The sequence below is a fragment of the Anguilla rostrata genome, chromosome 11, assembly GCF_018555375.3.
Source record: "Anguilla rostrata isolate EN2019 chromosome 11, ASM1855537v3, whole genome shotgun sequence".
NCBI lineage: Eukaryota > Metazoa > Chordata > Actinopteri > Anguilliformes > Anguillidae > Anguilla > Anguilla rostrata.
In genome coordinates, this window is record NC_057943.1 from 6988193 (window position 1) to 7001453 (window position 13261).

Sequence of the window (13261 nt, forward strand, 5' to 3'; positions counted from 1 at the left end):
AGATGAGGTCACAAGGAGAACACAGAATAATGGCTGTTCTTTGAACAGGTTTTCTTGAAGCTTGGTAGCGTGGAAATGTTCGTTCATAAACCCATTACATGACAGTGTGTCAGATTCATGGAGTCGAGTGAACCGATTCCGACTCCAAAACCACCGCTTTTCACAGACTGCTTTCAAATAATAAAGCACACAATCATACTCGAAATTTAAACCGCACAATCAAAACGTAATGTGGCGTAACTTAGTTTATTTTAATTCCACAAATTTTTCAAAAAAATTACAAAATACTCAAATGGAGAAAACACAGGACTCACAACTTTTCTGAATTATTTCTACTTTGTGTTTACATTTGTGTCATCCCATGGCAAACTACTAATATATACAATAAGCTTCAAGATACCAGTATATATATAAATTTTAGCAGTCAGAATTTACATTCTGCTATTGCTGCTTTAAAACAAGAAGCTAAACCATTGACAACACTTAACATCAAAGGTTTGAGACGAGGGGGAAGAAAGTAACAGAAATGTTTCTAATACATGGTACCAGACACAGGCAGGTAGATGGCGGGTTCAAATTTAGAGTATTTAAGTATGTAACTCCTGATTTTCGGATCATTAATTTCAGGAAGGATGGGTCTGAATTTCACACACTCCTTCCTAATGACCCAGCTAGTCACATGTCACACAGACCAAGAAAATATCCGCTTTTTGCTTTGCTTTTTCTGTGCCCCCCCTTCCCCTCCCTCCCTCCCTCCCCCACTGTAGTGATTCTGTATCATTTATACTGTAATAGTATATAACAGTTATTAAAATACAAAAAAAAAAAAACAAACAAACAAAAAAAAGAATACAGGAACACAAAATGAAACAGGAGGGGAAATGTCCATGGACTATAAAACTACCGTACATAGTCTGACACAGAAACCATTATGACAGTGATCCCCACATCTAGTAACAGTCTGAGATGGCGAATACGAAACCCCTGCTGCAGACAGAGGCAGTAAAGTGGACACGAGGAATAAGAGACAGAAAGAGAGCCGGGAATGACCGTGTGCACCACGTAACGGTACAGAGAGGTCACGGAATGCAGAGAGGTCCTCCGGTGACCGCTTCCTGTTTGCCTTTCGCCTCGCGCAAACGTGCTCACTTGCCCGCTCCGAGCGTTTCCAGCTCACCCCCTCCGCCGCTGACGTCACAGTGAACACGGAACCGCGTCATTCCGTTGAGGAGACGAAAGCGACAAACGCTCTTTCGCAATAAAAAAAGATTAATAAAAACAAAAAGACAGGAAGTGGTCGTGAGACAGTACGAGCAGGTTATCGAGGGGAGCATCGGCACGGCTCGCTCGTTAGCACCTAGTTCTACAGCGACTTTAACAGTGGTGTCCAGCTACACAAAGTTCAGCTTTTTAAAGGTAATACCATCGTGACGAAACGGACAAACTGCTGTGAGAACTGCCATTCTTTTAAATGGCAAAAAAAAGATAAAAATGAAAGTAGTTTTTAGTTAGTTTGTACCAATAATGAACTAATCCTGTGCATTTTTCTCTGTTATATACTTACACTTATTTACTCAAATAAATATGCCGGTAAAGCCTTTTTCAAAAATACTTTTTATCACTTTGGTACAGGGCAATATTTGAGAAGTGACCAAATGTTGAAAAAGTGCATTCCTTTTGTAAAGCCAATGATATGCTATTAAATACTGTGTCTGTGGTCTTTCAGTGCAACTTAATCTCTCTGGACTGTGGGGTCAGCGGCCCTGGTGTGTAACCCATAGTAACCACATGACAGACCCACTCCTCCTCAAGCGTTACAAAACACAAACCCAAATTCTTTTTCTTTTTTTTTTTTTAGTTAACCACACAGGGAAAAGGCTGAGGGTCCAGGGCCTGGAGGATGCACTGCTTGTGTTCGGCCTTAGGAGGACGACGACGACGGGAGGGGTCCTCGGTTTGGGGGCGGATACACCGTCCTATACCTGTCTCCCGGCAACCACGTTCACGGGCTGCGGCTATCCCAGAATCCATTTTCTGTTCAGAGTAATGCCATCGTGCTCCCCTCAGAAACAAAGGGATAATGCTTCAGAACAATAATATCGGAGGTCTAACAACCTTGGTTAGGAATCCACACCTAATAATTATAATTATATTTATATATATATATTTACAGTACAGACTCAAAAAATGCCATGCTGTAGCTCTTTAAAATTATGAAAACTTCCTACGATGTATTAAAATAACTGTTGAATTTAAGATAGCACTTTAAAAGATTTCTCAAATAATGGCCCAACCGTTCTTTTGTCTTTTTTTTTTCCTCTCTCTCCTTTAAGCACAGTGACAAAGTGTCTTGTATTCTAGCACCTACGCTGAAAACGCCAGGGAAGTTTCTCAGTGAATTTCACATGCAGGGAAGTCACAATCAGTCTGGAGGACGTTGTCGCTACTTGAGGGCTATATATATATAGATATATATATATCAAATAAAGTCAATTTCTTTAAAAAATAAACACGTCCAGAACAGGAAATAAAAAGCCGGAAAAAAATAAAAATCTTCAGATCATCTTCTCCTGCCGTTTTTTTTTTTTCCCCTCTCTGATTTGTTCCAGAGACACAGTTCCTCTGCCAGACAGTCCTGTAACAGCTTCCTGTGTGTGGCCATGCCGTATCCGGGGGCTCCGCACAGGGGCCACAGGGCTAAAGCTGTTTGTCACCCTCCTTCTTCAGGCGGCTGCAAAAACAGATAGCACCCCTCATCAGCTCGCTGCACTGGCTATAATGGGAGAAAAAACTTCAGACATTAGACACTCCCAAAGGCATTCATAAGTGATAAGTGCAATATATCCTCAGAGGGCGATATGAGTGATTCATTCGACCTTTATTTAAATCTCGGGAGATGCACTGAAGGAGCAGAACCCTCATTTGCTATGCCGCCGAGTTACAGCAGACCAAGCCTCAGATAACACAAGCACAAGCAGACACATTTAAACCTAAAATGAAGCCCTGGAATGGAACTCCACTGGGACCATCTTTAGTGTATTTCTGATGAGTGAGAAGCCGTGCTGTGATGTGCTCTCTGTCGCCCCCTGCTGGAGAGTGGCGGCGGTGCAGACCTGTAGTAGTCCTCCTGCCCGGGCAGCGGGCCCCCGTGCATGTGGTGGTGGCCGTGCAGCCACTGCTGCTCCATGGCGAGCCGCTGCAGCTCGGCCGACTGCGCGTGCATGGCCTGCAGCTGGTGCGCCGCGGACATGGGGGGCGGGAGCGCGCCGGGGAGGTCCCGCGGGTACGGGGTTCCTGGAACACCAACAACACACCGTTTTAGCCGGGACACACCGCTTCTGCCATTTATCAACTGAACTCTCCACACAGCCAAAGCTACAGCAACCACAACACACTGTTTTTAACCTTCTGAGGTGTAAGAACACATGTGATCAGAATGTTCTGACCTGAACATTCTAATGCTGATGTCACAATAGCTACTGGTAATTGAAAGCAACGGAGTTCTAGAACACTGACTTAGAATTTAAAAAAAAAAAACATTCCACAAATCCTACTCTTCAAAGGGTTAAATGAGGATGTGTATGCACCGCTGGGGCAGTGAAAGAGAAGCATGGAGCTGTGCTTCGGGACGGGTCTGAGGTCGAGCTCGCTCACCGAACACAGGGTGCCGCAGCATCTCATGCTCGTGGGGGGGCTGTCCCAGCAGCGGGTTTGGGATGGCGCCAGGCGGGTAGGGAAACCGGGCCAGGTGGGGTCCAGCCGCCAGTGGGTCAACCAGCGGGTGGCCCCCAGAACCTGGGGGACACACAAGACATTCACCACCGCCTTCTGGAGGTCAGTTTGGGTTGTAGAATAAGGGAGTCAAACATTTACACAGTCAATCAAGCAAAACCAACAACAGTGCAGAAGACATTTGCAGAGCTACAGATATTTTCATGCAGAAATTTATGCTCTACTTTACTTAACGTTTTATGGTTATTCAAGTTTTGACAGATTCTATGCATTTTAACCCATTAAGCTTAAAGATCATAAACATGTGATTAGAATGTTCTTAACTGAACATTCTATTGCTGATGTCAATTATTACTGGTAAATGAATGCAGCAGAGTTCTAGAACACTGACTTAGAATTCTGAAGAATAAAAACATCCCAAAAAACAGAGGGTTAAATAAACTACAATATCAATACAATATCAAACATGTTATTTTTAGCTACACTGACTGACGGGCTAGTTCCTGTCTGTGATGTCACGCGCCGGGCAGAGGGGCTCCCTCACCTTGGTGCAGCGGGTCCTGCTGGTGCAGGTGGAGGTGCGAGTGTATGTGGGAGTGCTGGTGGTGGTGCGGCGTCACGTTGAACATCTGCAGCCGGGCGATGGGGTCGTTGGCGACGGACGCCATCCTCTCGGCGTGGAGGCGCTCGGCGGCCAGCCGCTCGGGGTAGGTCATGTCGGGGCGGAGCTGGGGGCCGGCCAGCGCCAGCCGCTCCCGCTCCAGCGGGTTGAGGCCCGGGTGGAAGGCGGCGAAGGGGTGGTGCCCCGCCATGTGGGGCAGCGTGAGGGCGCCGTGCCGGGCGAAGTGCTCCATGGGGTTGGCGCCCGGGTGCAGGCCCTCCAGCTCGGGCGGCTTGACCTCGAACCCGGGCTTCATCCTCTCGCGCAGCTCCCGCTCACGGATCTCGCGCTCCCGCAGCTCGCGCTCCCGCAGCTCGCGCATGCCCGGGTCGGCGCTGTACAGCCCCGGCATGTGATAGGCCAGCAGCGGGTCGGCCGGGTTCAGCGACACGAAGAACGGGTGGTTCCGATTGGTCGGGGACATGACGTGGGGGCGGGCGTACTCGCTGAGGGTGCGCAGGGCGGGCGTGTCCGGCCCGATGTAAGGGGGCACCGCCGCGATGGTGGTGGGTGGCGGCTCGAAGGACGGCCGCATGTGGGCGGGGCCCGCCATCTGGGGGTCGCCCAATCGGCCGTCGTGAGACGAGCCGGGCGCTTTCTGATAGGGCGAAGAGCGGAGGGGGGATATTAGGGTTAAGGAAGGGTGAATAAACGCACACACACAATAACACAGCAGCCATGTTTTAAAGAAGGAGTAAAAGTGTGACGATACGTACAGCAGCTCGCTCAGCCTCCCGCTCTCGCTCCCGCTCCCTCTCTCGCTCCTTCTCCTTCTCCTTCTCTTTCTCCTTCTCCTCCCGCGCCTTCTGCTCAGCCTCCCTCTTGGCCTTCTCCAGGGCCTCCTCCCGCTTCTTGGCCAGCTTGGAGGAGGCCAGCGGGGTGAAGTAGAAGTCCGTCCTGGCGCACGTGTTGTAGCCGCGGTCCAGGTGCTTGTAGAAGCTGCGGAGCAGTCATCACAATGAGCCCAATTACCATGGAAACGCATCACTCACATCATCATTTACATGCAAAAACTCAAATGGACATGAAATTAAATCTGATGAGCTTTAATAACAACTCTGCTAAAGCTTATCATAAACATGTCAATCAATAAGTTGAGAAATCAAAACCATGCACAGCTATACATTTATCTGAGAATAATAACTACATATAAGATAATTATGGTTTTCACACGCCCTGTATTTAATGGAGCAGTACTTATTTAAAAAGTAATGTAAAAGGACGCAGCCACAATGATTTCCAGGAAGATCCTCGACTGATCTGCTGAACAGCACAGCTAACTAACCTGTGCATCTAAACCAACTGAGCGTCTGTTATTCATTACATCTGATCACTTTCAACAGAGAATTAATGACTTCAGACGTCTCATAGCCAAATAATAAATAACGAAATAACTAATTTATAAACTGGATTCAACATCCTGTAAAATTTGATATGCTGAGATGTTTGACACATGAACAACCTCCAATAACATTCATACGACCATCAGACTGCTATGAAAACATTGGTATTGTACCAGACGCCGAACTGAAGTAGAGCAGTAATGAGAGTAATGAAGTGCATTATTCAGTACAGCACTGCTGAGCTGGTGACTCATCAACAGAAGGTAATTTGAGTTCTCTCTCTCACACACACACACACACACACAGACACACGCACGCACACAAAAAAAGGTCAGCAGTTTGACTGGCTGCAAATAACATCACAAAAATGACATTTCCCCCCCCCCCTCTGTTCACCCAAGCTTTTAAATCCAGCAGCTCTAGCGCTGGTGATTCAGAGACGTATGACACTGACTCTGGTAACACCATCAAGCCGCAGAGTGACTGGGGCTTTATTTATGGAGCCGTTCGGCCTGCTCACGCCCGGACGGAGGGACGAGGAGATGAATCCGGAACATTCCTCAGCTTCCGCAAACAGAACCTCCCGCCGGCAGCATCCATCACCCCGCCCCCCCCCCCGCGCCGTGCACTGACAGCAGCAAAGCCCAAGGCCGCCAGGGGGAGAACGGCCCGCGGAAATCTCCCTCTTTCCCCCAACGTAAAAAAACACGACGAAGGACGGACTGCAGAGGGACGGGCCGATCCGGCTGGCGGACGGACCCAGCCGAACACGGTGGCCGGAGGGGGGGGGAGGTGAGCAGGAAGCGCGCGGTGTGGGCGGCGCCGGGGCGTACCGTGCTGATTGGCTGGCGTGGCTGGGCGTGTTGACGACGGTGGGCTCGGGGGACGGGCTCCTCTGCGGGGGAGGGGGGCTCTCCGGCTCCTCCGACTCGTCCAGGGGCTCCTCCTTGATCTGGACGGGCGGGACGGCCGAGGGGGCGGGGCAGGGCCCCCCCACAGAGGCGGGCAAGGGCATGGAGATGGAGGAGGAGGAGGAGGAGGAAGAGGAGGAGGGCGGGCACTGCAGGCTGGACAAGGAGGCGGAGGACGAGGAGGAGGACGAGGAGGACGAAGAGGGGGCGGACGCCGGAGGCAGGATGGGCGGCCCGCCGGGGATGAAGGGGTGGGGTGCGGGGGGAAGGGGGCTGCGAGGGGGCGGGGTGCGCGGAGGCGGAGGGGGCAGGGGGGCGCTGAGGGGGCAGGTGGCTCCCGGTGGCAGGGAGGCTCTGTGATTGGGTGAGCACGGGGCGGCTGGGCGGGCGGGGCTGTAGCTGCTGCCCTGGGGCATTAGCTGCAGGGGGGGCGGGTGGGCGGAGGGCGGGTGGTGGGTGGAGAGGGAGCTGAGGGGCTTTAAGGCGGGCGGCGGGGGCAGGTTGGAGGGCATCTGGGGGAAGGGCGGGGCAGAGAGGTGTGGGGGGTGCTTGTGGGACGCAGGGTTGGGCATGTGCGGGATGGGCGTGGTGGGCGGTGGCTTGATGTGGGGCATGGACATGGGGGCGGGGGGCAGAGGCTGCTCCCTGGGGGGCTGGGCGGGTCCCAGCATTTGGGAGGGGGGCGTGTGGGGCTGCAGCTGGGCCTGGGGGAGCAGTGGAGGCTGAGGCACCAGGGGGAAGGGCTGCGGAGGTAGCGAATGAGGGTGCGGCAGGTGGGCGTGGCCAGCCTGCAGCGGGTGGGGGAGGGGCGGCAGCTGGCCGGGGAGAGGCGGCTGGAGCGGCTGGGGGCCGGCCTGAGAGGGGGGCGGAGCCTGGACGGGCGAGTGCGGCGAGGGGAGCCTCTGTGGGTGCAGCGGCGCCCCCTGCTGGATGAGGGAGAGCGGGGAGGCCTGCGGGGGCCCCTGGGGGGGCGCGGAGCCCGGCCCGACGGGCGGGGCCGTCTGAGGAGCCAGGGAGGGGGCTCCGGGCGCGGGCGGGGCAGGGGCGGGGCCGGCCGAGGCCTGGGGGGCGGGGCCGGCGGGGGCCTGGATGACGGGCGGGTGCTGCGCCTGGAGGACCTGCTGCTGGGCGGAGCTGTCCGAGTCGCTCTCGTTGTCGCGGGGGCTGGGGATGCTGGGGGAGGAGCTGCGGTTGTCCTGGTCGATGTCTTTGGGGTCGCTGCTGCCCTCGCCGTTGACGCTGCGGCCGTCCGAGCTCTCGCCCTCGCCCTCGCCCTCGCACTCCGAGGGGGAGTCCGGCCGGTTCAGCTCCTGCGGGACGCGAGCGAGACCATGATGCCTTGCTCTCGAACAGGCCAATCAGACCAATCCGCGCACTCGGGCAGCTCAAAGCCTCATTCATTCTGCTGACAAGTAATTAAATAACTGGAGAAAACCCTCGTGATGAATTTGGTGCACGTGTAACGTTTAATAACAACACCTGATCAACACCTCACGCAAAGCATTCATTTAACCTAGCCCTAAAAACATCATGGGACTCCAAATTAAATGGGCTACAGTAATTTGTCGCAGGTTGACGTGGGGGGCGGGTCTCACCTGAGTCTTGGACTTCTTGGCGGTGGCTCCTCTCTCCAGCTCCTCCGTGTCCGAGGCGCCCTTCTCTCGCTGCCGCTTGGCGGTCTTCATGGGCGAAGTTGCCTCCTCTTTAATCTTCTGTGAATAAAACAGGGCAGTTAAAAAGCTTTCAAAGACACCCTCTCAAACCCAAGACAACCCAGCAAGTACGAGATGCTAACTTCCTATTAAAACAGAAACCTGCAAGTAAAGTAGGGGGAAGGGGCTTTTTGTGAGCAAGCGTGTCACTTGCTGTTAGGCATGAGCCGCGAGTTGTACCTTGCTAAACGTGGTTAGGGACACTGAGCACTGGGATGTTCGGTACCTTGCTAAAACGCAGTTAGGGACACAGCACTGCAAGGTTGGGTACCTTGCTAAACCATGGTTAGGGACACTGAGCACAGCAATGTTGGGTACCCTGCTAAAACGCGATTAGGGACACTGAGCACTGCGAGGTTGGGTACCTTGCTAAAACGCGATTAGGGACACTGAGCACTGCGAGGTTGGGTACCTTGCTAAAACGCGGTTAGGGACACTGAGCACTGCGAGGTTGGGTACCCTGCTAAAACGCGATTAGGGACACTGAGCACTGCGAGGTTAGGTACCCTGCTAAAACACGGTTAGGGACACTGAGCACTGCGAGGTTGGGTACCTTGCTGGGCCTCTTGAGCGACTCGGTCTTGCTGTCGGTGCTGGAGGTGCTGGCGGCGCTGGGGGAGGCGCGGCCGCTGGAACGCAGCTCCTCATTGGTGGGTGAGGCGCGGCCGTCCGGGCTGGCCGTCTGCTTCTTCCGCCCGCTTCGGAGGGTAGACATCTGAAAAAAAAAAAAAAAAGAGGGAAAATAAAGTTACATTAAAGGGGGAGAAAGATAGGACAGCAGCACCTTTACTCAGAAACAGGAGGAACAGATTGGAGCCACACTTCCAGTGAACCCCTCTCATTCACTTTTACTCAGAATTAGCAGGACGGCAGCGAGTCACCCGCTCAGCTCGCACTATAAATAGGGACGTTATCGCACCCCTGTGCAGAGCCAGAGCCAGAGGCACCACCTGCTGCGGCTTTATGAAGAGAGGCACCACCGGCCTACCCTGCACTCAGACTATAAATCCTGTTTACAGTATTAGAGTGGGGCACAGAGGGGGAGAGAGGTGGGGCGTGCAGTACTCAAACACAGCGACTGGGAGACAGGGTGAGTGTATGGGTGGTAGAGTGGGTGCTACACATTGGTGGTGGGTGAGGTGAGTTCCCCTTCACTGTAAAGCACTTTGAGCATTCGGAAAAGTGCTATATAAACGTAAACGTAAGGATATATACAGTGACTGGGAGAGAGGTTGAGTGGGAGGGGGGTAGAGTAACTGGGGGAGAGGGTGAGTGTTTGGGGAGTAGAGGGTGAGTGTTTGGGGGGTAAAGGCTGAGTGTTTGGGAGGTAGAGGGTGAATGTTTGGACGGTAGAGGGTGAGTGTTTGGGTGGTAGAGGGTGAGTGTTTGGACAGTAGAGGGTGAGTGTTTGGGTGGTAGAGGGTGAGTGTTTGGGTGGTAGAGGGTGAGTGTTTGGGTGGTAAAAGTGCGGTCGGAGTGAAGGTGCGGTCGGTCGCGCGGCGTACCGAGCCTCTGTTGCGGCGGGTCCTCATGCTATGCTTCCCCCCGAGCCCATCCTCTTCCTCTTTGACGGGTTTGAACATGAACGGCGGGGGGTCGACGGGCTTGTCGATGGGCGGCAGCTCTCCGTACTTCTTGAAGTGGATCCGGCAGTCGGTGCACAGCAGGATGTTCTCCCGGCCCCCGTGGTGCCAGTCCTTAGAAGCTGGGGGGAGGCATTTCAATCATCGTCCCTGAGCGCTCGCTCACCCCCCCGCCCGCCCGCCCGCCCGCTCACAGCCCGCAGGACACAGAGCGCCTGACGTATCCTACACAGCTCTCTCTCTCTTTTTAAAAAAAAAAAACTAAATCAAAATTCCATGCAAACATATGCGCTTCGCACCTCGTACCCACAGCCCGCCCCCCCACCCCCTCCCTGCCGCTGACTGACAGCCCGCTGTGTGTAATGCAGAGCGGGGGAGGTCTGCTGTGCTCATACAGCAACAGATGGGAAATGGCAGAGCACCAGCTGTGCTAAAATAAGTCTGGAGTTTCAATGAGGCACAAACAAATTAGTCACTGGCTGCTTTGATCAAATTAGCAAGAAGCGTCTTTTTTTTCTTCTTCTTCTTCTTCCCCCCCTGAGGTGCGCGCTGCCAGCTAGACAAATAAATAACGTCAAGCTGGGCGGGCCATTAGTCACCAACAAGACAGAGTTGTGAGTGTGAGGAAGCCCCGCCCCCCCGTTGCTGATTGGTCAGCGCCGTTCGGCTTACTGGTGGAGAAGCAGTGGCGGCAGGCGTATCCTTTCAGTTCCTGCTCGCTGTCTTCGCTGTCGAAGTCATCCTCACTGGCCGAGCTGAGGTCCACTGCAAGACAGACAGGTGTCACTCATCTGCTGTGACCCCACCCCCCCTCAGAGACATGTATGTGACATCACAATCAGTCTACATCTGTGAGGTTATGACCTTACCTCCCACAGACGCCTGTACTGTATGTGACATCATCATTCCCATGAGACTACACCAGCTATGTAGCGCCTCTACCCTCTCACACACAGAACTAAGAACCAGCCGGTGTTCTGAAATCAAACCACACCCTCAGACGGCCCGCCAACGTTTAGGTTCCGTCCGGTTCCCTAACGTCGTTTCCCACTCCTGAACACTGCCTGACAAGCCTTCAGCGACACTGCGGACAGCCATCGCTGTGGCAACGAGCGCCGAGCATGATGGGAATGCTCCGTCAGACAGGAAAAACTTCATGATTCAAATAATCCGGCATTATCTGGGGCGACATAGCTCAGGAGGTAAGACCGATTGTCTGGCAGTCGGAGGGTTGCCGGTTCAAACCGCGCCCTGGGCATGTCGAAGTGTCCTTGAGCAAGGCACCTAACCCCTAACTGCTCTGGCGAATGAGAGGCATCAATTGTAAAGCGCTTTGGATAAAAGCGCTATATAAATGCAGTCCATTTACCATTTACCATCTGTGCTATCTGCAGCACCTACAGAAATGCCGTTCTCTGACACTTTAAGGCAGCGGTGACCAATCGTGCGCCATGGAAGGCCGAGAGTAAGCAGGCTTTCATTCCAGCCAATCAGCTGACTTCACTAATTAACACACCTTCAACCAGAACTAATTAGCGAAATCGGCAGGTGCAGCGATTGGACGGAATGAAAACAATAATAATAATAACACTAAATTTATTTTATATAGCGCTTTTCACAGCCTCAAAGGTGCTTTACAACACAAAAAAACCAGCACAATCACGGGCCTCCACAGCACATGATCTGCTTCAAGGTCCAATGCCCTTCAGTAAAAAAGCTAAGTGGCTTACTCAGTGTTTGCACACAGAAGGCTACGCTGCCGCAGTGGTGAGGTGCAGGGAGTTACTTACGGAACTCACTGGAAGGGGGGCGGGACGGGGTGTTACACAGAAGGCTACGCTGCCGCAGTGGTGAGGTGCAGGGGGTACTTACGGAACTCACTGGAAGGGGGGCGGGTCGGGGTGTTACACAGAAGGCTACGCTGCCGCAGTGGTGAGGTGCAGGGGGTACTTACGGAACTCACTGGAAGGGGGGCGGGACGGGGTGCTGACGGGCGTGGAGGCGGTGCGGGTCTTGATCCGGCGGAAGACGGGCTGCCGTCGGTGCCGGCGGTGGGCCCGGGAGCCCGCGGCTTCCGGCGTCTTCTTCCAGTAGTAGTAGAACGTGATCAGCTCCCCCTGCAGGACAGAACGCACAGAGACACCCACCCCCCCAGGGAATGAGAGCACGGTCCACAGGTTCCCCCTGTGTGTTTGGGGTTCAGAGATCAACTTCTTTAATAAACAGGGATAGGCATGAAACGGCGGTCAAAGACAAAACGGCAGCTGGCGTGACATCATCATCATCATCATTCCCGCGAGATGAGTCATCGATTTACCGTGGCTGCTGAGCGGAATGAAGGCGAACTTTAAGCAACACATACAGTCCTGTCCCAGCAACACATACAGTCCCGCTTTAAAGACACGCAGGTCAGGCTGCTGGGGGGGGGGGGGGATTCACAGGGCATCGCCGCAAAAGAGCATGTGTGCTCAAGTCAACCTTCCCGATATAGACAAATAAATAAATAAATCTGTCATTCTGTAATCTTGCAAGCGAGAAGGGGGAAAAACAAAAAAACCAAGGGTTCTCGTTTTCATATTAAAAATATACCTGCAGCAGCATTCCAACTTTTCTCAGTGGTTTGTGTCAAAATCAGGATTGATTTGGATTTTGGCCCGTGACATATGGAGCTGAAACTATTTCACACTGTACTGGCGGTTAAACGTCGATCGATGGAAAGAAAAATAATCACATTTTCAGTGACGTCCCATATAAAGGCACAGCTGCCCTGAAGACTGGCAGAAAGCGCTACGGTTTTACCGAACACAAACGCCCAGGCTGTGTACAGAGAACAAACGCCCTCCACAGACCCTGCATTCACTGAGAACAGAGGCAAATGTGCAGCAAAACCTTTCCTTGAATTATCCTGTCAGATATTCAATACAAGTTGGGCACGTAAAACCACTTCATTAAAAGTTCAAAATTTAACGGCTATAAGTGAAAGGACTGTACTTTCTTTCTACTGATGACACCAGCCACAATAAAGTTTTAGGACACACACAATTTGCTGGTGAGAGAGGGGTTGGTTTTACACACAGATCAGCGTGCGGTGTGGTGCAGCGGCCATGTCTGTCCTGGTATTAGGGAGCAAAGCCTGCTGGGAGTTAGGATCGGGGCACTGGAGACTACAGCCTGCTGAATGCTGGGAATTACGACCGGGGCACTGGAGACTACAGCCTGCTGAATGCTGGGAATTAGGACCGGAGGCACTGGAGACTACAGCCTGCTGAATGCTGGGAATTAGGACCAGAGCACTAGAGACTACAACCTGCTGAATGCT

The 13261-nt window shown here is 53.0% G+C and overlaps 1 protein-coding gene across 11 annotated transcripts in view; it reads right to left on the minus strand.

Moving 5' to 3' along the window:
• Positions 1–227: 227 nt before the first annotated feature.
• Positions 228–13261, minus strand: part of LOC135235352 (arginine-glutamic acid dipeptide repeats protein-like) — a 180992-nt gene continuing 167958 nt past the window's right edge. For 4 of the 11 annotated variants that reach the window (XM_064300773.1, XM_064300771.1, XM_064300772.1 and 1 more), the window contains 11 exons: positions 11897–12059; positions 10615–10707; positions 9865–10064; positions 8913–9074; positions 8243–8359; positions 6570–7957; positions 5110–5332; positions 4277–4991; positions 3655–3825; positions 3114–3294; positions 228–2773 (listed from right to left, as the gene is read on the minus strand). In XM_064300773.1, the coding sequence (XP_064156843.1) occupies positions 2698–2773; positions 3114–3294; positions 3655–3825; positions 4277–4991; positions 5110–5332; positions 6570–7957; positions 8243–8359; positions 8913–9074; positions 9865–10064; positions 10615–10707; positions 11897–12059 (3489 nt within the window). In that variant the 3' untranslated portion in view covers positions 228–2697. The remainder of the gene's footprint in view (positions 2774–3113; positions 3295–3654; positions 3826–4276; positions 4992–5109; positions 5333–6569; positions 7958–8242; positions 8360–8912; positions 9075–9864; positions 10065–10614; positions 10708–11896; positions 12060–13261) is intronic. The other 7 variants (XM_064300775.1, XM_064300779.1, XM_064300774.1 and 4 more) reach the window with 6 other exon arrangements.